The sequence below is a fragment of the Branchiostoma lanceolatum genome, chromosome 19 (assembly GCF_035083965.1).
Source record: "Branchiostoma lanceolatum isolate klBraLanc5 chromosome 19, klBraLanc5.hap2, whole genome shotgun sequence".
Classification (NCBI taxonomy): Eukaryota; Metazoa; Chordata; class Leptocardii; order Amphioxiformes; family Branchiostomatidae; genus Branchiostoma; species Branchiostoma lanceolatum.
Genome location: NC_089740.1, coordinates 1,540,811 through 1,563,630, shown reverse-complemented (window position 1 = coordinate 1,563,630; position 22,820 = coordinate 1,540,811). Strand labels below are relative to the sequence as shown.

General features: G+C 42.4%; 3 protein-coding genes across 3 annotated transcripts in view; 1 reads left to right on the top strand and 2 right to left on the bottom strand.

Moving 5' to 3' along the window:
• Positions 1-726: 726 nt before the first annotated feature.
• Positions 727-8,030, bottom strand: LOC136425012 (techylectin-5A-like). The gene is made up of 9 exons (XM_066413713.1): positions 7,905-8,030; positions 7,042-7,181; positions 6,293-6,439; positions 5,528-5,675; positions 4,863-4,989; positions 4,195-4,363; positions 3,377-3,538; positions 1,820-1,954; positions 727-1,231 (listed from the first exon to the last, which is right to left on the bottom strand). Exons 1-9 carry the CDS (start codon positions 7,923-7,925, stop codon positions 1,033-1,035), a joined length of 1,248 nt encoding a protein of 415 aa, XP_066269810.1. The 5' UTR covers positions 7,926-8,030; the 3' UTR covers positions 727-1,032.
• A 2,341-nt stretch (positions 8,031-10,371) lies between these two features.
• LOC136425018 (techylectin-5B-like) lies at positions 10,372-19,380 on the bottom strand. Its single transcript, XM_066413720.1, has 9 exons — positions 19,310-19,380; positions 17,895-18,038; positions 16,654-16,788; positions 15,603-15,747; positions 14,713-14,935; positions 13,709-13,874; positions 13,012-13,173; positions 11,333-11,467; positions 10,372-10,893 (listed from the first exon to the last, which is right to left on the bottom strand). The coding sequence occupies exons 2-9, from the start codon at positions 18,035-18,037 to the stop codon at positions 10,695-10,697; spliced, it is 1,308 nt and encodes a 435-aa protein (XP_066269817.1). The 5' UTR covers position 18,038; positions 19,310-19,380; the 3' UTR covers positions 10,372-10,694.
• Positions 19,381-20,300: 920 nt separating this feature from the next.
• LOC136425015 (microfibril-associated glycoprotein 4-like) overlaps positions 20,301-22,820 on the top strand; it is a 43,778-nt gene continuing 41,258 nt past the window's right edge. The window contains exons 1-3 of the mRNA XM_066413716.1: positions 20,301-20,504; positions 20,617-21,478; positions 22,096-22,259. Coding sequence (XP_066269813.1) covers positions 21,242-21,478; positions 22,096-22,259 — 401 coding nt within the window. The 5' untranslated portion in view covers positions 20,301-20,504; positions 20,617-21,241. The remainder of the gene's footprint in view (positions 20,505-20,616; positions 21,479-22,095; positions 22,260-22,820) is intronic.

The following is a 22,820-nucleotide window of genomic DNA, read 5'->3' as shown; positions in this document are numbered from 1 at the left end:
TCAAAAAGTCAATATTTCAATAAATGGGATGGGTTCTTTCATGTGGTTAAGGTGTAGCTCTCCTTAAACATGCAACATCACGCAGGATTTGTGTCCCGTCTGAAAGGACGTTCCTTCATGTAGGTACTCTTTTTCACCTGGGTCGAGTGAGAAAAAGGGTGGAAAGTGCCTTTACCAAGGGCACAACAATGGGGCCCGCTAGGGATTCAACCCCAGAACCTTTAGATTTTAACAACCCTTAAGCCACAAGACCACCTTGCCATCTTTGTTTCAAACAAAATGTGTCCTTGTTTAGACTTTACCTGCAAGTGCTTAAATTCTGGCCACTCAAGTAGCCATAGCCTACAGACAAACAATGATACAAATGATTGTACATTGACAACATATAGTACACAGTCAATCAATTAGCAATACAGGGTCTAGATAGTGAAATTCACTACAGTAACTTACAGTAACTGTAACATTGAAGACTGTTCAACAGACAACCACCAATTTCAAACTGCTGAGAAATTGCCCAGGATTTGGAGTTACCAGAAACAGCCAGGACAGCAGTGTGGAGATCTCTATAATATAATATCAGGGATATATCCCACTCTAGACTAGCTGTTGGAGGACATCAAAGGACTCCTGCACACACACCGTACACCCCTGGTAAAGCATGCCATATGGTACATGCATCATGATGGTTTCAAAGATACACACAAAGAAGAGTTTCTGGTGTCATAATCAGTTCATGTAATACGTTTATTCATCCGTGTATTCATTAAACAATAATTACTTGTAGAGTTATGCTATGGTTGGAAGTGATTATGACTGAGTACTCAGTTTGGTAAAACCACCAGGTATACAGCAAATGCATCATGTTTACAGCATGACTTGTTGATCTGAAACAGTATTTCAAGTTTGTGAGTGAGTGAGTGAGTGAGTGAGTTATCATAAACCTTATTTGATCAATATTTACTTCAATATTGCATTAGAGAGTACCAATACACATTCTGCTTTTTAGCAAACCAATTCCGTTTCAGTATGAATTTAAGGGGTTGAGTTAGTTTTTGGTTTGTAGTCACTGGGGCGGATCATCATGGTTGTGTACGTCAGCCCCTTGTATCCATTGAAGGACAACCAGTAACCAAGCGTTCCCTCGGTGGCCTCATTCTCATACGCGGCGTTCAGGTTGCCGTCGAAGCAGTGGTCGTTGTACCACCAGCCACCCTTGTAGCCTTCAGCACAACTGGAAGGGAAGTAGAGGGTGTTGTTAGAATAAAACTCCCTCAGCCTGAGGTCCCCCGCTTTACCTTACCAGACTGGTCAACATAGACTGGTATGGTAAAGCGGGGGACCTCAGGCTGAGGACCAAGCATGAGACTAACGTTAGCTAGCATAGTGCAATGAACTTTCTTAGTTTTTTATATATAATGTATTATAATATACCGGGTCACCACTACTCCCGATACAGCTCTTGAGTTGTATGAATGAAACTCCCTCATACATGTAGCCGCCAGCTTTATGTCACCATCCATAAAGATGAATGCAATCCCTTTACAACATGTCCGAGCTGGGGCCATGGGGGTAATCTAGGGTCAAACTCTGGCCCACAGAATTCGATCCAGTTCACTACGAATATTAACTTCATTCTCTACTATTCATTATTATTTTCATTTATTATCAAATGAATATTGGAGCAAAATTGAAATACAGTACTGAAGAGTCTGAATAAGGCATCCTGTGAAAGACTGCTGGTAGCCATGGGTGATGCTGTAGGGTGGATATTAACTGTAGTGACAAATGAAATGTGTGTTTGCCCTCGGCTGGTACTTACCTGCTTGGTGCATACTCATCGTTGTCCTGGTCCTTGGTGCTAAACTTGTTGCCGTTGTGAGTCCTGAGGGCGTCCCCAGCCGTACCGGAGTACTTCCCTACATGCAGGGTGTACTTACTGTCCTCACCCTCCAACCTACACATTCAAACACATGTACAACATGACATCACCCTCCAACCTACACATTCAAACACATGTGCAACATGACATCACCCTCCAACCTACGCATTCAAACACATGTAAAACATGCCATCATCCTCCAGCCTACACATTCAAACACATGTACAACATGCCATAATCCTCCAGCCTACACATTCAGACACATGTAAAACATGCCATCATCCTCCAACCTACACATTCAAACAGATGTAAAACATGCCATCATCCTCCAGTCTACACATTCAAACACATGTACAACATGCCATCATTCTACAGCCTACACATTCAAACACATGTACAACATGCCATCATCCTCCAGCCTACACATTCAAACACATGTACAACATGCCATCATCCTCCAGCCTACATATTCAAACACATGTACAACATGCCATAATCCTCCAGCCTACACATTCAGACACATGTAAAACATGCCATCATCCTCCAACCTACACATTCAAACAGATGTAAAACATGCCATCATCCTCCAGTCTACACATTCAAACACATGTACAACATGCCATCATCCTACAGCCTACACATTCAAACACATGTACAACATGCCATCATCCTACAGCCTACACATTCAAACACATGTACAACATGCCATCATCCTCCAGCCTACACATTCAAACACATGCACAACATGACATCACCATCCAACCTACACATTCAAACACATGTACAACATGACATCACCCTCCAGCCTACACATTCAAACACATGTACAACATGGCAATCTATTATCCAATCAATATACCCAATCAATAAATGGGTCATCTATTCAAAAAAGCAACAACATTGAACGCCGGGCTTTTGTGGCTTCTGTCTAAGAAAAACCGAACCAGACAACACAATACACATCCTACCAAAGCAATGAACTGAATGTTTAGATCAACTCGTAGATTTACGTCAGTCGTTGTGATGGAACTGTAGCGCATGTTATCTAACCATAAGAGCCGTTTATCTATAGAAGTTTTAAAACAACGAGGTTCCGTTTTTAAAAAAACTTCTCTGGGCGATAATCATCTGCCAACCTACACATTCAAACACATGTACAGCATGGCATCATCCTCCAACCTACACATTCAAACACATTTACAGCATAGCAATCATCTGCCAACCTACACATTCAAACACATGTACAACATGGCATCATCCTCCAACCTACACATTCAAACACATGTACAAACAACATGGCATCATCCTCCAGCCTACACATTCAAACACATTGTGCAACATGGCATCATCCTCCAGCCTACACATTCAAACACATTGTGCAACATGCAATCATCCTCCAACTATTCTCATACTAAGAATACTAAATGGTGATAATCTTGATTAGAGTTATTGATTCAAAATTGCTGAAGTTCAAACTGAAAGAGTGTTGCTACTAACTTGAAGTCGTCGTACAAAGCGACCCTCTTGATGCCCGCTGCGTTCTGCAGTTCCACCCTGAGCTGGTAGGGTTTCTGCTGGGTGAGTTGGTGAACTTTCTCGTTTCCCCACCAGAATGTGCCCATGGGGTCACCAAAGCCATGTTTGTACTCATTCCACTTCCTGCACAACAAGGACAATTGAACATGAGGGACTGTTTTGTTTTCAAGTTCTGGTGGAGCCATGTTTAGCTATTGGCTGCTCAATCATTAATAGACGTTGATCACTAATGACCCATAGGTACCTGTGTCTATTCATACTTTCATATGACAAATTGGCCATAGAATTTCAGCTGTATGACTTTTATTCATACAGCCTGACTCGATGGTGCTTCTAGCAGCCCTTCCACTGGTCAGGTTCCGAGAAGCTTGACAGCCAACATCTCTCAGTCTGGACAGATTTGTGAACATCATAATCCTGTTGAATTATGTGTAGGTATTAACATGTATTAATGGCGGACCGTGCCATATGGAGAGGGAGAGCTTAACCTTGGTCGGGGTAAGCCATCCGACATGATGATGATTAACATGGACCAATTTTTGTCAGACTGAGATCTGTCTGTTACCATGGTGTTGGCAGTGTTACAACTGGTATCCATAGTGACAGAAAAAAACTGGGTTTTCATATTGATTAAGAATCCAGAGCTCCTATTGGTGAATCTAGGAAAGGGAATGGTTCTCTCGAGTTAAAGGTGTATGGCCACAAGCTGCCATGGAGGAGGTCCAAAATGAGCCCCTGATAACAAGAGGTTGTGTGGCACAGGCTAGATGACGTCATACCTTTCAAAAGAATCACCCGTCTGTCTGCGCTGGATGACAGTCCACCCCCCTCCCTCCTTGGTGCTGTCCATGTCACAGTAGGTGATGACAGAGGTCCGGACCCCAGGCACCATGGAGCTGTACAGACCCGACCGTTTGGATGAGCTCTGCTCGTGGATATGTGCACAGTCTGTGGGTGGGGGGAAATTATGATACTCAATTCAGTATCAAGTTTATATTTATTACATTCTCAAGGGAACACTCGGTTTTATATTTCCTCAAGGTATAACACATTAGTACTGAAGAATACAAGCTGCACATCTGGACAGATTTATTTGATCCACTCACACAAGGAAGGACGCCTAATCTTTTCGATAAGTGTGCTGCAGATTTTTTTTTTTTTTGTACGACATCACTATTCGAGGTAGGGCTCTCCCCAAACACAGGACCTCAATTTACCGGTAACGTCCTATCCATTTCCACCTGTCAGTGATTAGAGTAAGAAAATTGGTGAAAAGTGTAAAAATCCCAAGGTGACAACCATGAGGAACTATCATGGATTCAAACTCAGTACCCGCAGGCTCTGAGTCAACAACCCTAACCACACGGCCACCATGGCATGGCCACTGGTAAGGGCTGAATGATGGTTTCAACTGAAGACAGTATAATAGGAAAGTCGGTATGTATACCTTGGACATCCTTGGGCTTGTTTTGCTTTGGAGGTTTGCTGGTGCCGTCTGTGTTATCCTTCCCTGCTTTATTCTCCTCCTCACCGATACGGACACCATCTCTAACCTTGGCTTCAAGGTCATTAACCTGTTGTAATAACGAATGGATTAGTCATATGCTGATATAGATGCATAATATTTGTGATTTTTGAGATAGTTCAAATAGAACATGTGTTCCGAGACCTCATAGCTTCATGAGATGTTAAGAGTTGTCATCAAGGCAATTATCATTTTTGAAATGTTTTGACAAAAACGCCCCTGCAGTTCAATAGCAAGCTACAAGGGGGCCCAAACAAAAAGATACAAAAATTGGAAGTTCTGCTGCAGTACCAAGGTTCACTGGCAAGAGGCCCAATCTCGACCTTGACCTTTGTGTTCACAACACCTATATGAAGTATCTTTCCATTCATATCAGGTAATTACTGCGGAAACACATAGTTACACACAAACAAACGGAGCCAAAAACTATACCTCTATTTTCACGGAGGTGACAAACTACGGCACAATAACATAACATTGCATTTGTATATCTTTATGATGAAGGGGGCGCCTTTTCTTCAGTGACTTGCATTATCGGTACTAATTAGCTCTTGGGATAAAATGTTTTGTCAGAAGTTCAAAAAAACCTTTTGTTTGAGGTCCTGTAGTTTGGCCTTGAGTTGTTTCAGAGCCTCTGATTGGCCGGTTTTCAAGTTGTCAATGTCATCTTCTGCCGCTGTCTTCAGATCGTCAGCCTTCTTCATCATATCAGGCAGCTGATTGGCTAGATCTTCCCTGTATTTCAACCAATACCAACATCTGTACGTGATCATGACGGGTTAAACATACTGTCCTCTGTTGGACATGAGCCATCAAACCAGCCATCGGTGCCGGTAAACCATTTGGCACATAGAACTATCTTAATGGTGAGTTAGTTTGTTTGTGTTTTTTTAAGATAAAGATAATAAGTAACAAGTTCTTTATTCGCGTTGCTTTATTTTTTCTCCGTGCCATTCTTCTGCGCTTTTTGTTCAATTGATGGAAATTTTGTGAAATATCTATCCATGCATGGACATAATGCCATGTGACTTAAGGGCCAAACTGTACAATTCAAGATACGTGGAAAAGAAAGGCGACCCGGTTAGCCTGGTAACCCTCTTTTTACGGTTCTGGGAGTGTTGCCCGCCCGCCCAGTTCGTCAGCGTAAGCCGGAGAAATTTTTACGGGGTTGATTTCAGTTACTTTTCTCACGAAGGGCCGGCAGTGATTAGAAATGCCGGTCGGAAACAAAGGCTGCCCAGTCCCTGTGGCCGGTGAAATGTCCCTTAAGCAGGCAAGTTGAGAGTGGTTACCAGGCTACGGCCCGATGTACTACGAAAGGGGGAGCTGATAAAGTCTAAGGTGCTCTGTACCTCTTTTTCTTCTCCGCGTTAAGGCTGTTCTCCATCTCCATTTGATCATCCTTGTTGTCAGACTTGGCTTTCTGCACCTTCTCCTTAAGTCCATCCACCTCGGTCTTCATGGCGGCGATGTCAGAAGTCAGGTCCCGCTTACCGCGGCTGGTTTGGGGGGAAGGGCTGCGTGTTTCAATCCCGATACTTCAACTATGGTCTTTGTTTCAAATGTACTCTCATCTAGGAAAAATTCTATTCATGAAATACAGAACCAGAGAGTAGAAAAAAATTACCCCAAGTCAAAAGCTGTCTTTATTGTGACCGTATTTTAATTGTTTTTATCAAACACGAAATAACGCATGAGAAACAAGATATCATTTCAACCGGATGTCAAAAGAATGTTTTCTTACTTGACGAATATATTTTGTGGCCAGACACGTATGAAATCGTTTTGTTTTATCATCAGTTAACTCCCAACCCTGTCATTCCTGTATTGCATCTGTCCTTGGCACCCCATGAAACTCCTTTAGTGTCGTACACGCCCGGTAAACCACCCGCCAGAAATTCTAGTCTTTTCCTGTCGTACCCGCTACGGCCATTGGGTACGGCACAAAAGTACAGGGTACGGCAAGAATTATCGGATACGGCAAGAATTTCTAGGAGGTACGGCAAAAAGTACCGGGTATGGCAGGCATTTTGTGAGGGTACGACAAGAAAGGAGTTTCATGGGGTGTTTTTGTGACTTTTTTGAGTGCGTGTTGTCGTACTTTTTGGGACACGGAGGTGTGTTCTGGGTGGGGACGTCGTAAGCGTCGGTGGGGCAGGAGAAGGCCGTGCCGTCAGCGGGTACCACCAGCCACACGGTCAGCAGGACCACACACACCGGGAGAACCAGCCTCATGTCCATCTGCAGCACACGGACACAAGGGAACATATCATGCTGTCAAAAACCATTGCTTAGCGTGGCGTAATGGTAGGGTGTTTTGAGGTTTGAATTCCCTGACATGCCCCGACGTTGTGCCTTTGGGAAAAGTGAACAAAGGATGACCCGAAGGCGTCGGACCAAATAAATAAGAAACTAGAAAGAGTCACATTAAGTCCCGTCTAGGGCACGGTATTGGAAGGCGGAGCCCATCCCTCTCCAACCGAACTCACGGCTTTTTTACACCAGGGTGGAGTGGTAAATTCGTGTACAGTGCCTTTCCAAGAGACACAACGTCTAGCCGAGAACAACTGTAATAGTAATCGAACCTGGAACCTCTCGATCTCACGTCCGCTAGCCTACCACTCGGCCATTCGACGCCGAAACGAGAAACGTGTCTCAAAAATACATCGTTCTTGTACATATTACATGATATAAGACCATATGCATAAAATCGCAACTTGATTCAAAGACCAACACAGAGTACTGAGTACGAAGCACATGGCACCGGGCATTCCCCGGTCATGTTAAAGCTAGTTTTTACCCGCTAACTAGCTTCCCGCTGTCCAAAAACACGGAAACAATAGCCTTAATGAAAAACGTGGTGAGATCTGATCTAGAGAAGTATGTGTGCCTTCCCGTCCCTGCCTCCCGGTATCAAAAGAAGTTGGAAACGTTCTGTAAAGACATGAAAGATGCGCTACTTACTTTGCCTGAGCTGCTGGTCATCTGGTGACCCGGCCTGTGGACTGTCCGGATTAGGAGATGGACAGATAACCTTCGCAAATATGAGTCCGATTGGAGATGGGCATCACGTGGTGACCATGCGTGATAACGGGACTTACGTCAGCACGTGCAATACGTGGTTTCCTCCTCTGTTTTTCATCAGATTCTCCATTTACGGCAAGTAACGTGAGGTTCATCGCTTTACTTCTAACGTGTGTGTATGTGTGTCTCTATACGTGTGTGTGTGTGTGTGTTTGTTTGTGTGTGTGTGTGTGTCTGTGTGCGTCTGTGTGTATGTATCTGTGTGTGTGTGTGCCTGTGTGTATGTGTATGTGTACCTGTGTGTGTATGTGTCTTTGTGCGCGCGCGCGCGTGTGTGTCTGAGTGTGACTGTGTGTCTGAGTGTGTGTGTGTCTGTGTTGTGTCTGTGTGTGTGCCTGTGTGTGTGTGTGTCTGTGCCTTTTGCCTGTGTGTGTGTGCCTAAGTGTGTTTGCCTGCTAGCCTGTGTGTGTGTGTGTGTATGTGTGTGTGTGTATGTGCCTGTGTCTGTGTGTTACTTTTGACTTTATAATGGGAATGCCATGCAAAACGTGCAAGTGTGACTAAGAAGACAACAAAATACACAAAACGTAAAAAGATTCGTTTTTTAGCGATGAGATTCGTAGAGAGCTTTGTCAATTCACCCCGTCGCAGCGACGCCGCCAACGTGCCGTGGGTCCAGTGTGATAGGGGCTTCATGTGTCTCTTTGCTTGTACTGTTTGAGAGTTGATAAGTAAGCAATTGCAGAGGTCCTATGTAGCAGGTGTGAGATGATTGGGATATAAACCAACCCTAGTCGTGACGCCACGCCACTTTTTTTACCTCTAAACGCTGAATACAAACCACCCTAGATGTCATTATGTGTGTGTTACTGCATCGTTTGTTCGTTTGTTCGTTTGTTTGTTTGTTTGTTTGTTTGTTTGTTTGTTTGTTTGTTCAGAAGTGCCTAATGGATCACATACGGCAGCTTCCTTGCAGATTCCGCAGCGGGGTTTACTATGTATTAGGGGGGTTTGTTACCCTTCCCCTTTAACGTTCTTGAGGCACCTCCTCGAACACGGGGCCCCCATTTTACGACCCTTCCGACAGACGGGTGCAGCCCCAACCGAGATGTCCTGACCCAGGAATGAATCGAGGTCTCCCACTTACCAACTAATTGTCACCAGGAGCTCAACTGTGAGGCTGCTACCAGCTGTGCTACAGGGGCTTCCCTTGTGAATGTTATTAACCTTCCGTAAATTATATTATATTATAATTATAATAATCTTTATTTCATGTTCGTTCCCCGGGGGGATAAATGCACATGGGGCCACAGGGGCCATACATAGGGTAATTGAGAGAATATAAAAATGATTTTGACGTCTAATACACTACTAAGCACTATACTAAATGTCCTACTGTATATCTAGGTTCTAGTGGCTTCTTCTCTCTTTTTAAAACATATGGCTACATAATTACATACTTCGTTCATCACATTAACATCTTTGCATGACATCAAGTGTCTAAAAGTATTTTGCTTTGATATTGTTTTACATCTCTTGTCAAGCTGAATTAATTTGAACCGTGACTGACGTTCTTCTTCATACAATACACAGTCTAGTAAGAAATGCATTTCATCTTCAATACAAGAGTTATTACAAAATTTACATACTAGTATTCTGTCGTGTAGAGGGGTACGGCTATGCCTGCCAGATTCTATATGTAATGGATGGTCACTGATACGAAGTTTACACATTGCTCTACGATTTTTGAAATTTGGAATATTTAGATATGGTTCTTTGTCATATATCTCTTTGAATGTTTTGTATGTCCTTAACTTGTTGCCTTGATTTCCTTCTCGTCCCTTTGTTTTTAATGCTGAGTTGAATTTTTGGATAAATATATCTTTCAATCTTTGTCTTAGTTCATGAAGGTGGAAGGGTTTGTTGATATAATCGTGTGTAAAAAGGCAGGCATAGCCAGATTCCTCTAAAACTGTCTTCATGTTCCACAACCAACAGGGTATTTTACTACTTACAAGGTCTTTTTGTACAACGTAAGCTTCATACTGAAGACTTTCAATAGGAACATTCCTAACTAATATATAATAGTAACTATACATCCTGCCACACGCTTCAATCCATAAGGGAAAGCGACCTAGTTCAGCTCTGCTGGCATAATTACTAGCGTTTCTTCTACGGACCGTAAGTAGCAAAACCTATGGGGAAATTTGTCCATTATCATCATTCTGTGAAGGACTTCACTACGTGACATAAAAACCAATAAGATCATTCTGTACCGGTGGAGACACGTTTGGTGCCGTGCTTCTAACAAGGGTGGCTTCATGGAAACGTGGCGTCAGTAGTAGCTATACAGTACACGAGATACGCGTTTGCATGTGAACCACACAAAAAAAACGCTGCTACAACACTTGATACGTATGTTTTTATTGATAGTTGTGCCAGTGTGTTTGACGCAATTTAAAGCTGACAGTATTGGTCCAGAGGGAAAGCTATATTTGTATGATCTGTGTTAATCAGAATATTTTTGAAACTCGCAATGGCGTATGAAGTAAAAAAAGGAGGAAAGCAGTCATCATCAATTGAGGTGAAGCATAATGACGTATGAAGTCATTCGATAAGACGATATCTTGACTAGAATTTTCTCTCTTTTTCACAGTTAATCTATTTTCGGCTTTCTAACATGAAACTCCCGTATTGGGACCATTATTAAGATGTTACACATGGACTTCTCTACCCCGCAGCAGGCTTGGGGGGGTTGTAGTTCATGTGACGTATCATCATGGTGGACTCCTTCAGGCCTTTGTAGCCGTTGAACGGCAGCCAGAAGCCAGCATTCCCGGTGGGGCTTTTGGCGCTGTAGTAGCCGTTCAGGTTAGCGTCGAAACAATGGTCATTGTACCACCATCCTCCCTTGTAGGCCTTTGCACAACTAGAAGAAAAATGGCGTGAAAAGTCAAACAAGCCCATTTTTGGCACAAATTTCAAATTATTACGACTACTATTCTACATTGTTACACCTTCGTCCAACATTCGACTGATGCAGACATATATGATATTGGCATGTAAACAAATACTAATCAAGGCCATACATTTATAAACTAACTAGTGGATAAAACATCTTGGACTCGGTTCGTCCTGCCGAGCGGTGGGGAACACTCTGGACTCGCGCCAACTCACGCAACCTTTCTGAGACCTTTCTGGCAACTTTGACCTACCTTCCTGTTAGTCCTAACATTCAAACGCCTATTGCGGAACTGCGGACACACACCATTGTCAATAAACAAACACCAGCTGAAGCCTCCGTTTTCTCGGAGTTGATAAAAGCAACTTGTTGAACGTCTTGACACCCGGGCCGTCAGAACACCCACCTGTCCGGTGCGTAGGCGTCGTTGTCCTGGTCTTTCGTGCTAAACGGAATTCCGTTGTGCGTCATCAAGGCGTTCCCGGCATTGCCCGAGTACTTCCCGACGGTCAACTTGTACTTGTTATTTTCAGTGTCAATTCTGAAAGAGGAGCAAAGATGAATATGTCAGACCTGAACAGTTTACAGATCATGTGATGATCTATGGTATTTCTTTGCAATACAAGTCGAGTTTTTCAGGGCAATATGAGCCTTGACTGTTTCTTTCTTTGTTTGTGTGTGTCTGTTTGTTTGTTTGTTTGTTTGTTTGTTTGTTTGTTTGTTGCATACCCGGTAAACAGCCTCATAGTGTAACACCTCAGGTTTGAACTGAACAGTACAAGCTGTATATGCGGGCAGATTTGTTCTATCTACTCACACCAGCATTAGCCCTACTCTTATCGATAAGTGTGATGGGTTCTTTTACCTGCTTGAGATGTGGCTCTTCTCAAACACGATATTTATATCTGAGTAGAGTGAGGACATTGTCATGAAACGCCTTTTTAAGTGCAGAACAAGGGGCCTTATACGGGGTCAAACTCAGTACCTTCTGATTCAACGATCTAACCACAAGGCCAACGTGCTTAGTCTGAGTACCAGCCTTTTTAGCTTTAGTCCGCTCCCCAAAATCTTTTTTATGCCTAATGAAATCATATCACGCTGAATCGGGTCATCTATTCAAAAAAGCGACAACATTGAACGCCGGGCTTTTGTGGCTTCTGTCTAAGAAAAACCGAACCAGACAACACAATACACATCCAACCAAAGCAATGAACTGAATGTTTAGATCAACTCGTAGATTTACGTCAGTCGCTGTGATGGAATTGTAGCGCATGTTCTCTTACCATCAGAGCCGTTTATCTATAGAAGTTTTAAAACAACGAGGTTCCGTTTTTAAAAAAAACATCTCTGGGCGATAATGTCGCCTAGCTTTAGAACGACCGTCGTTTAGATCGGGCAGCATTCCACGTGGCTCCAAATGGAAATGTCGGCACATACAAAACCCAGCCCCACTAATCATGATAGTTTTTGGTATTTTTGGAGACATTTCTTGTGACCTAGGTAAATGTTAAAATACAACGTCACTCGTTGGAGTGGGGACGCCAATTATCCATTTTTTTCGGACGGACGATCTGCAGTAGGTAGAAAACTCAGTGCACATAAATGTGAAATGAAACGCTTCATTCTCGTTTATATCAGATGCCCTTTTAAAATACTCATGAAATTAGATCAACGTTCAATAATGTACAGGTAATTATCACCAAGAACACAAGAAGTACCGTATACAATTATAATGCCATTCCTTTTGTCATCCATTTTCCACTACACGTCAAGTGTAAGAATCCCGTAAATTCCCATGCACTTTCAAAGTCCAGGTATGTAAGAAAAAATCTAGTACCGTACACGGCGATCCCAGAAAGCCAAGTACACAGCCAATACACGGTGAATTTGACGGGTGTGTGAGGGCCTGCATACTCCCTGAAATTCGACTTTTTGTGCAGTGCGATCCGCTACCGGCCGGGATCCGTGGGGAGCGGACGAAAGCTAAAAAGGCTGGACTACAACGTGCTACCGTGACTGAGGATCATGGCACTACTACCACCCTGGATCCCTTTCAAGACGTCACAACCTGTCATCTGTACTGACCTGAAGTTGTCATAGACGGCGTATTTCCTCAAGCCTTGTGTGTCCACCATTTCGATGCGCAGTCGGAAGTTTTCTCCTTTCGTCACCTTGTAGACCTTCTCCAGCCCCCACCAGTAGGATAACATGGGTTGTCCGAATCCGTTCTTGTAATCGTTCCACGGCCTGGACACAACAGAATTTTCTTTCAATTGTCTCTACACATAATGTTACGTAGATAATATATTGATATTATTTTGAGGTGACTTTCTTTTCTCTTTCAGTTTATTGGATACCCGATGTGGTCATATGACTTATGCAGCTGAAATGTGGATTACAACAATATTTAACCATCAATAAGCTAAAGAACCAGCTTGAAGCCCCCCCAAGCCTTCTACTACAAAAGAACAATTCTGACAACTAGAATGGTAACGTTTGATGTTTACATTCACTTTGTCTAGCTTAACAAAGCCAAAGGACTGCTCTGTTAATACGGTGACCAGCCCTCCAGCTCTGTCCTGCCACTTGCTACATATGTAAAGTTGTCGAACACCAAAAGGTGTCTGCTACTTTACCAGTAACCATGGTGACAGCTGTCTGGTCCAGGTCATTGACCTTATTTGTTTGGAGAGGAAGAGGAAACGGAACAAAAAACAATATGACCTCCTTCCGTGAAGGTAAACATAGTAAACAGCTCGCTCCCACTGTCCGGTGTACTTGCCTGTCAAACGTCGGTATGGCCGCATTACGCCTCTGGATGACGGTCCATCCGCCACCGTCTGTGTCCATGTCACAGTAGGTGATGACGTAGCTAGTCTCCCCTGGTAACTTGGTGCTGTACAGGCCAGACTTCTTACTGGGGTCCGTCTGGTGGATCAATCCACAATCTAAAACAGGCGAAACAAAGATTCAGAACTCAAGAAAAGAAGCAGCAAGGTAATCCTCTTAAACAGTTGAAAAAATTAAGGTGACCATATGTTTTCATCCATTTAAAACCTAAGATATCTATTCCACCTATGACAGTTTTGTAAAATTACTTTACCATCTCAACTAGCATGTGGAACCACGTTTTAGATTACTTGATGTCAAACATCTAAAATCATTCACTTGTTTTAATGCAGTAGTGCTCTGTTTGTACAACAACTTAGGCATAATTCACCCCCTGGCTGCAAGCCTGAGTACCAACCTCCGTAGTGACCGCTGGCTCAAAAGAATTCGCTTGCTATCCGTGGTTAGCAAGCGAATTCTTTTGAGCCAGCGGTCACTACGGAGGTTGGTACTCAGGCTACCTGGCTGCAGCTGCAAGTGAATGTTTTTGATAATAAACCAATTCATGTATCTATACATTGCCTTCGTGAAACGAAAGTTTTGTAAACACTTAGTGTTTGTGTGTTTGTGACGGTCTTGTCTATCTACAATTCCGTTATTGGCATTTGAATGCTAGGCACGTCTACACTAACAGGAAGTTGGGTCAAAGTTGGTAGAACTGAACCCATAGCTCAGACGTGGTACAGAGTTTAGGGAAGATGCTACTAATTCACGGGGTTATGTTTGTGGACTGTCTATTTGCTTGTGTTTTCAAAGTCTTGTATTTCTATATGCTTGCTCATTTATTTATTTAATAATTGTTTATCGCGACAACCAGAAGACCAGTACAAGCGCATCCATTTACTAAACATACTACAGGGCTACACCATGTCAGTGGAAACCGTTTTCAGTACTAACCTTTGGGGTGGGTAGGCTTCGTAGCCGTACCGGTGGCGGTACCAGGGTTGGTACCGGTAGTGGTACCGGGTTTGGCACCGGTGGTGGTACCGGGTTTGGCACCGGTGGTGGTACCGGTGGTGGTACCGGGTTTGGCACCGGTGGTGGTACCGGTGGTGGTACCGGGTTTGGCACTCATGGCGGCTCTTTTAACTGCATTGGCCTTGGCTTCCAGAGCATTGAGCTTGAAAAACAACAGACCTTAATGTAGTAACTTGTTCCTAACAAAGTCATTTGAGACAGATAAGAATATTTCTCTGTGAAGAAAAAAAACACAATTACGTGTATTGAAAGGCATTTTAAAACTTATTTCATCCTTATACGATATCCGAAGGCAGTCTTCAAATCATTTCACTGATCAATAGAGATGCGCTTTTTTCAAGTACTAGATAAACATTTGTAGGTATGACGTCTTGTCAAATGAAGCAAAGTCCTCTTGAGCGGGTCTCTCACTGATGTGCGCCAAATCACGCCAGACATACGCAAAGTGGCGCAATTTGTAGCCTGAGATTGCCTTTTTTTAGATCTTTAAAATAAGTCGCCATTCGAAAAATAGTTCAAATTCATGTATTTTAAGACATCTTACCTATGTTGCACCAAGTACATGTATCATATCAAGTGAACATGCATTTTAAAGCATGTTTTTCAATAATTGTAATTTCTTAAAATTCTGAGTGGCAATATATACTGCGACTTCTTATATCCTGCTCATCGGGGCTTCCCACGCAAATGCATCGCACGCCAGTGTCACCGCAAGGGAACATGGCGCAAATTCGCTAAAATGGCGCAGTTTGGCGCAATCCAGTGAGATAACCGCTCATGACCCAGGAACTTAAGAAGTGAAGACGTACTTTTGTCTTGAATTGCTGCATCTTCGTCTTCAGGTCAGTGATAGCCTGTTGCGTCCCGGCAGCGGTCTTGGTGGTAGCGGCGGCGGCCGCCTCCTGGGCTTCTGCCTTTTTAATCAACGTTCCAACCTTTTTGCCCAAATCTACCCTGATGATAAGACAACCGCGCGGTTCAAAAGTCGTATTGTACATGACTCGCATTGTAGATTTGTAAAACTCTTACGAAAAAGTGCACCTGATTTAAGTAGCGTTATGGCCATAAACCCTGGGTCGCTGCTGTAACTGGTAGACTACATGTAGAGACGTCTTGCCAGATGTACATTAGCATAAGACATGAAATTTGTAGTAGGGGTGATAAAAAGAATGCTGTAATTCAATGTCAAATTGTAGGAACATACGATAAGGTTGTGAACACAAAGACGTAGCTGACGTTTTCTGTGCATGACTGACATTGTCTTGCACGTTTTACAGTAAGCACAGACGACTTGAACATACAGAAACCCCTTTAACACTTGCCTAACCTCCCATAGACTGATATGACCTTTAGACTAGATCTATCACTCATAACGTCCATTATAGTCTGACAGAGCGACTACCGTTCTAATCACCACTCGACGATGTTTCTACACTATTAAAGTGAAGTATGGCGACTCATAGGAAATAGAAAAGAAAGAATGATTTCTTTAAAAGACTGACCACGCATGTAAATCCCTTGTAAGTTTCCGCATAGGGCTATACTGATTTGATAATATGGACGATATTCTCTGGGCACTGCAAAACTGATGCGAGCGTGCGAAGAAAAATAAAATCTGGCCCAAAAGATATTAATTTTATCATCATGCTATCTACGTGGCCAGGTAGGTTTCACAAATGACTGAGCTTAGTATACATGATATATAGAACAATAAATACCCCCAAAAAAGTACGTTATTGACATATTTTTACGGTATGGTCGCAAAATTCTTTGGGGAAACGGATGAAAATTGATGCAGGTGGGTATACCATCGATATACATGTAACAAGGTTAGTGTTGCCTAATGTAAACCCTTTGTACCTTTTAGTCCTCTCTGACGTCAAGGATCCTTCCAGAGTTTTCTTGTTGTCACCCTGCTTCTTCGTCAGGTCCGTCATTTTTGTCTTGAGGGCGGCGGCTGGGGCTTTCTGTGTGCCGATGTCCTTGGTCACGGTACTGTATGGGGACATCACGGTAGAAGGAGTCAGAGTGAGTTTGCTATGAAGTTTGATTTTTGATATCATGATGCTGACTTAGAAATCCATTAGATTAGAAAGTCTGATCTACCCTTCCTGGAGTCATAAAGACACAGAGAGCACATACACACGATTGCAACACACAAGACGTTCATACGTACGACTACAACACGCATAATGACACTACAGAGCAACATACTACATTTCAACTGCTCAATATCTTCATCAGTGAAAGTGCAAATATCTGATGAGTTAGTCCTAGGTGCGCATTGATAATTCTTGATATTTTGATGAGTTTTTTGTTTTGTTTTGTTTTGTTTCCTTTTAGATATACCAGGCTTCGGAAAAATGATAACATTTTTTTCCATTAGCGGCTATCCCTTCGAACTGCAGGTTTAGGTTTGTAACTTCGATATCTCTTAAATTATCAATTTTTTACGGATTGATGTTTATAACTTGAAGCCATATCTTTTGAATTGCAGTCGTTAATGTCATTTGCAAGCTTGGTGGCTGAAAAACTAAGAGATTTCGATGATTTCTGCTTGTAAAGTGGCATTATTGATTAGTCAAAAGATTGACTCTGTTTTAGCCTCTGTCAGCCTCCTTTCAAACTGCAGAGCAGGGAAACATGACGCGTCTCGGAGGTTTGCGTTCTTCAAGAAGACGTTCTTAATTTTGCGTGTCTGTTGTTCAAAGTGCTCTCAAATCTACAGTGAAATATTAATCAATTTTTATTACATTAATTTCTTGACAATCGTACTTGGTACAATGTATGGCAACAACTATTAGACAACGATACTACAAAGCTAATCTATCCTAAAATTAGAACTGTGAAATAGTATCGACAACAGAAGTTACAATATACTCATGGAGTCAAGTACAAAGAAATGTAGGCGCATACAGGAGCTGAACATTACAACAATACATGGAAAGTATCGGTCTGTGTAACTAACAGGCACCAAAGGCGGCTTGAAAGAGTTGAAATCGGCCCGATGGACAGATAACATGCCAGAGGGGGCGTGAAATAGACTCTTCAAACAGTCTAACAGTCATGGCTAACAAACATGAACAAATGAACATACTTACGTCGAGCACGCCGCCGTGTTTTGGGTCGCCACGGCGTAGGGATTCTTTGGACAAGGAAGGGGCTTGTTGGCTCCCTGTGCGGGCTGCGTGAGGCACACCACCGCCACCACCACAGCCGCCAACAGCAGCCTCGTACTGTCCATCCTGGAAAATAGGCGCAGCGCGTGCGGCGTTAGGATACTATTGGGGGCTCGAGGAAATGGAAATTTCAAACATAAAGAACTTCTGATGTTGGAGTTGTTCTTGTGTTTTCTCTCTCTCCAATATCCTATGTTCCACCAACCTGATGAAATTGTTTTCGGGGATGAAGAACTTCTAATCAAAAAATATGCGAACGATCGGTTGTATACTAGAATTAATCATTCAATCGAACTTTATTGCATAACGATTGTAACAGGCGACATGTACACTATAATTCCCAATTGACAGTCTGATTCTGGAAATTCGTGATTCTTAGATTTGGGAAGAAAATAACATTGTCTAATATTGATGATATTACATCATAATGCAAAATACCAAAAAGTAAAAGGAAAACATGTTTTATTCTATATAATGTACAGGTTGGCCAAATTCTGCCTGACGTCCCCAGAATTGTGAAAAACTGCGCATATCCCAGGAGACATTAAATTGTGACCTAGATATTCATAATCTTTTCTTACATCCTACTTGTAGGACTTAATTCATTTGGTTAATCTACTAACAACAAAATCAAAGTTCTCCGGAATCAGACTGTCAGTCCGGATTTATGGTGCCGTCTGTTTTATACAGATAATATTCCATCCATTGCTCCACTTGTCATCATTGTCATCTTGTACTGTCTGGATACGTTTTCTAGATAGTGTAATAACGAATCATAGCTAAGCGACCATTTTCCTTTGCATTCATACTTTTGGCATCATGTCTAGAAATGTACCCTTCATAATCATCTCCATCTCAATGTCTAGCTATTAAGTGATTAGCTGTACTGTAGGTAAGAAAACATACTGTAAAAGCGCTGACTAATCTTGACTCTAATAGTTTGTGCATTCGTAACGAAAGTCACACCGATTTTACGGAATTCATACGAACCACTACTAAGAAACATGTGAATTTTAGTATTTGACGGAATTCATACGAGCACTGCTAACAGTAAGGATCGTATGTGTTAGAACTAGTATGACTTCCTTAGAATTTGCATGAACAATATGCCCCCCAGAGTTAGACATTTATAGAAGTATATCATTTTCCTGACGGTAACGCCAACATGGCCAAGACCGGGATAGAACTCATGCATTTTGAAAATATATTTTCCCATGATTATTTCGCGTCAAGTGGCCATGCAGATTCCTCCGAAACCTCAGCGCACATCCCGAATGACACAGCTATCTTATCATGTCAGTAAAAACCCGGAGCATCATAAGAAAACATTTGCTCACCTGGCTGGTTTGGTAACGCTGGGATAAGTACTGGTGCTATAGAGCTGTCTGAATACCAGACTGAGGGCAGGCTTGTATCACGAGGCGGTTAAAGATCAAACGACACTTATTTGTTTACCGTCACTCTGGATATAAACCTTGGGCGTCGTGCAAATTTACATACAGCATGTTTTTCTCAGTGATATTGGGGGGCATCATAATGTGCTGTTGTTGTTGTTGTTTTTCGTGTGACACTGGCTAAGAATTCCGTAATGGAGTGTTCTTCTGTACTGTAGATTTACTCAAACTGTACCATACCATATATAGCGTGTATATTTGTTTCTCCTCTCTCTCTCTCTCTCTCTCTCTCTCTCTCTCTCTCTCTCTCTCTCTCTCTCTCTCTCTCTCTCTCTCTCTCTCTCTCTCTCTCTCTCTCTCTCATTTTTGATAGCTTTTGACTCTGGGAAAAAGTAGTGCAATTTTCGGCCTCCTAACAGCTGGTTCCGAAATGTAGGGGTGGTTTTTTTCGGAAACTTTGGAGGACACTAAATGAACGGATTTTTATGTAAGGATATGTGATATAATAGTGAGTTTATTTACATGTTGTACTATCACAATACACAGAAATATTTCACGGAGGTCTGACATTCCAAAACCTATTTCGAGAGAGTTGTTTTACATACAGCAGTAGATCGTCGATTACAATGGATAGGTTGATATGTATCCAGTTTTTCCAATACTGGCAAACAGCATTGATATGAATAATACTTACTGTTATAGATATTATGAAAATCAGTGCTTTTTCAGTTCAAACTTTTCGGGAAAGTAATCGAATACAGTTTTGCAGTTTTGCAACGAAGATCATGAGTTAGTCTCCTCAGTTTCTAGAGAGGTAAAAATTGAGGTTTGGGCAAGAATCCTGCATGAGCGAGTTGTCCCAGTAGTTTTCCATCGACAGGTTCATTGACCTGATTGACACGTCTATTGTGTGATTCTCCTTGTCCCTAGAGCAGGGGCTGATCAGAGTCCGCCCGTCCTGTCCTCCTTATCGTCCCACATGCTGAGGAAGCAAACAGCTGATAGAGGAACAAACATCGGTCCAAAAGCCGATTCAACAACAACAAATGGATTCTGACCCTACAGGTGATATGGACGTCGCACTATTTTGTGTACAAATGCAGATTTGAGGCTGAGAATGTCATCAAGCGGCAAACAGGTATTTCTGTTGTTGTTATTTTTCTTTTCTGAGTATTCGGATGAATATGAGTTGATTTTACTGGGGTTTGTCATATCATAAGATATGAACGTTTGTCTCGTCTTCCGTACAGATCATTTGGACCTTGTACAGCCGCAAAGTCGTCCCCTGTAATAGCAGACGCACTCTTCTCATGAGAACTGATCCATGGAACTGAACACCGCTTGATAGAACAACGCCGACTAGCGGAGGTAGCCTGAACGCCAGCAATCATAGCGCTCTTAAAGAAGCCGCCCTACCATACAATATAGAAGGAGAGAGAAGAGAGGCCTTTATTCGGACACACGTTTGCCATTGATACTGGTACACAGACTATACGCAAACTCTCTGAGTATGGGTGTGTTTGCGGCTGTTTAAATGATCACCTGATATTTCTGATACAAACTTTTTGTGAGCTTTGTTATGTTTGAGGATTAAAGCCAATCGGATTTAACTCTTGCCAGTCGCCAACACTACTTTGCACATTAACACCTATTGTCTCCCTAAAACAGCTCTCAAATTGATCAACATCCCTTTACATTTTCCTGGTATGGTTGATTTTTTTCTAAAGTTCGGAGACGTAGAACTCAATTTTTCTCACCTTGAGTCTATATCACTAAGTTGTCAAAGAAATCCTAAGTTCACATTCAAAAGATCAAACAATTTCAGCAGCCCCGAGGAAAATTGACCACTGCTGGAAAAACAAGAACTGATCAAAAATGGCGGCAGAGAAACTGGGAGTCCTGTTGGTGTTTGTAGCGGTGATTTCTCGGTGTGCTGCTGACTGTGATCAGCGGCTGACGGTATCAGCGACAGACTCCCCGGCATGCGCGGACCGAGCACAGGACTTCCGCAAACTCGCGGAGGAGTCACAGAAACGACAGCAGAAAATACAGGCGGTGAAGGAACACAGCATGGCGGATACTACCATGTTGGAAAATGAACACAAGATGCAGGTAACCTGTTTCAATACATTTTACATTCAATAATAAGAGATACATAATTCTACCAGTCGTGACAACAAGAAGAAGCAATGATAATCATTTTTTAGGTTATTTGGGTGCGTAAATTGTGGGTTTATGGTCTATTTAACAACAATAATATCAGGCATCAAAACATAGTAAAGAGAAAATAAATACACACTGAAATTCAGTAAGTTATCAGATATCGCTGAAAAGTCTTTGTGTCAGAATGGACAAAAATACAACAACTAATGCTCGAGTGACAACTAATGCTCTTAACTTATCACTTTTACCAAGATGATTATGTTTTTGTAGCAGCATAACTAAAGAAGCTATAAATTAATCTGTAAGATACTTGGTATGTAGGTAGGTGTTGACACAATGAAGGTCAAGTTTGAGTACTTGCCTTCTGGCGGTTTTCTAGGGTACTGCAGGAAACCTTCCGGTTTTAATCTATTGTTGCATCAGTTTCGGGGTTCGCAGGGGATGTTATCCATATAATCAAATCAACATGACCTTACAGTGCAGTACCTGTATATGTAGCTAGGTGAACATTTCACTCACATACCAGCACCGTTACATAAATCTCATTTCACCATTGACAACCACAGATTGAGGGAAGGAAGGCGTCGGGACAAGCTGCTACAGAACATGACTCCAAGGTGGGGGGCATCATGGAGGACATGGGCCGGCTCCAGAGACTCTTTACCGACAGCGAGCCTCAGTATGAACAACTTCAAGAAAGTGTGGAGCAAATGAAGAAATTGTTGCTGAAGTAAGCGTAATAGATAATACATGTCTTAAGTGCCTTGAACAAACAAACTTTTTTCAAAAGCCCGACTTGTGGCATACCAAATGGGCATTTGAAAAAAAATATGTTAACATCTGATTCAAGACACTCTAGCAGATGCCATGAAGATTACCATAGAATTTATCTAGCTAACAATGCTAACAATATCTGGAAAACATCAGCACTCACCAAGCATCTAAAAACGTATACCTCATTCGGACATGATATTTACCTTCGCCGAGAAGGTTATGCAGAGGGTAGCGTTTGTCTGTTTGTCTGTTTGTCTGTTTGTTTGTAGTGGCACAGGATAACTCGAGAATGTCTTGATGGATTGTCTTGATATTTGGTATGTTGGTAGGTTTTGATGAGACCTAAAAACGATGAGATTTTGGGCCCCCTAGCGGCTTCTTACGGTACTGCAGCGGAACTTCCTGTTTTGATATCTCGTGTTCTGGAGATGCTATGGAACTCATTTTTGAGTGGTAGATAGATCTTTGGACAGAGAGTAAGTGGTGTGGGTTTGGGCCCCCTAGCGGCTTTTTTGGA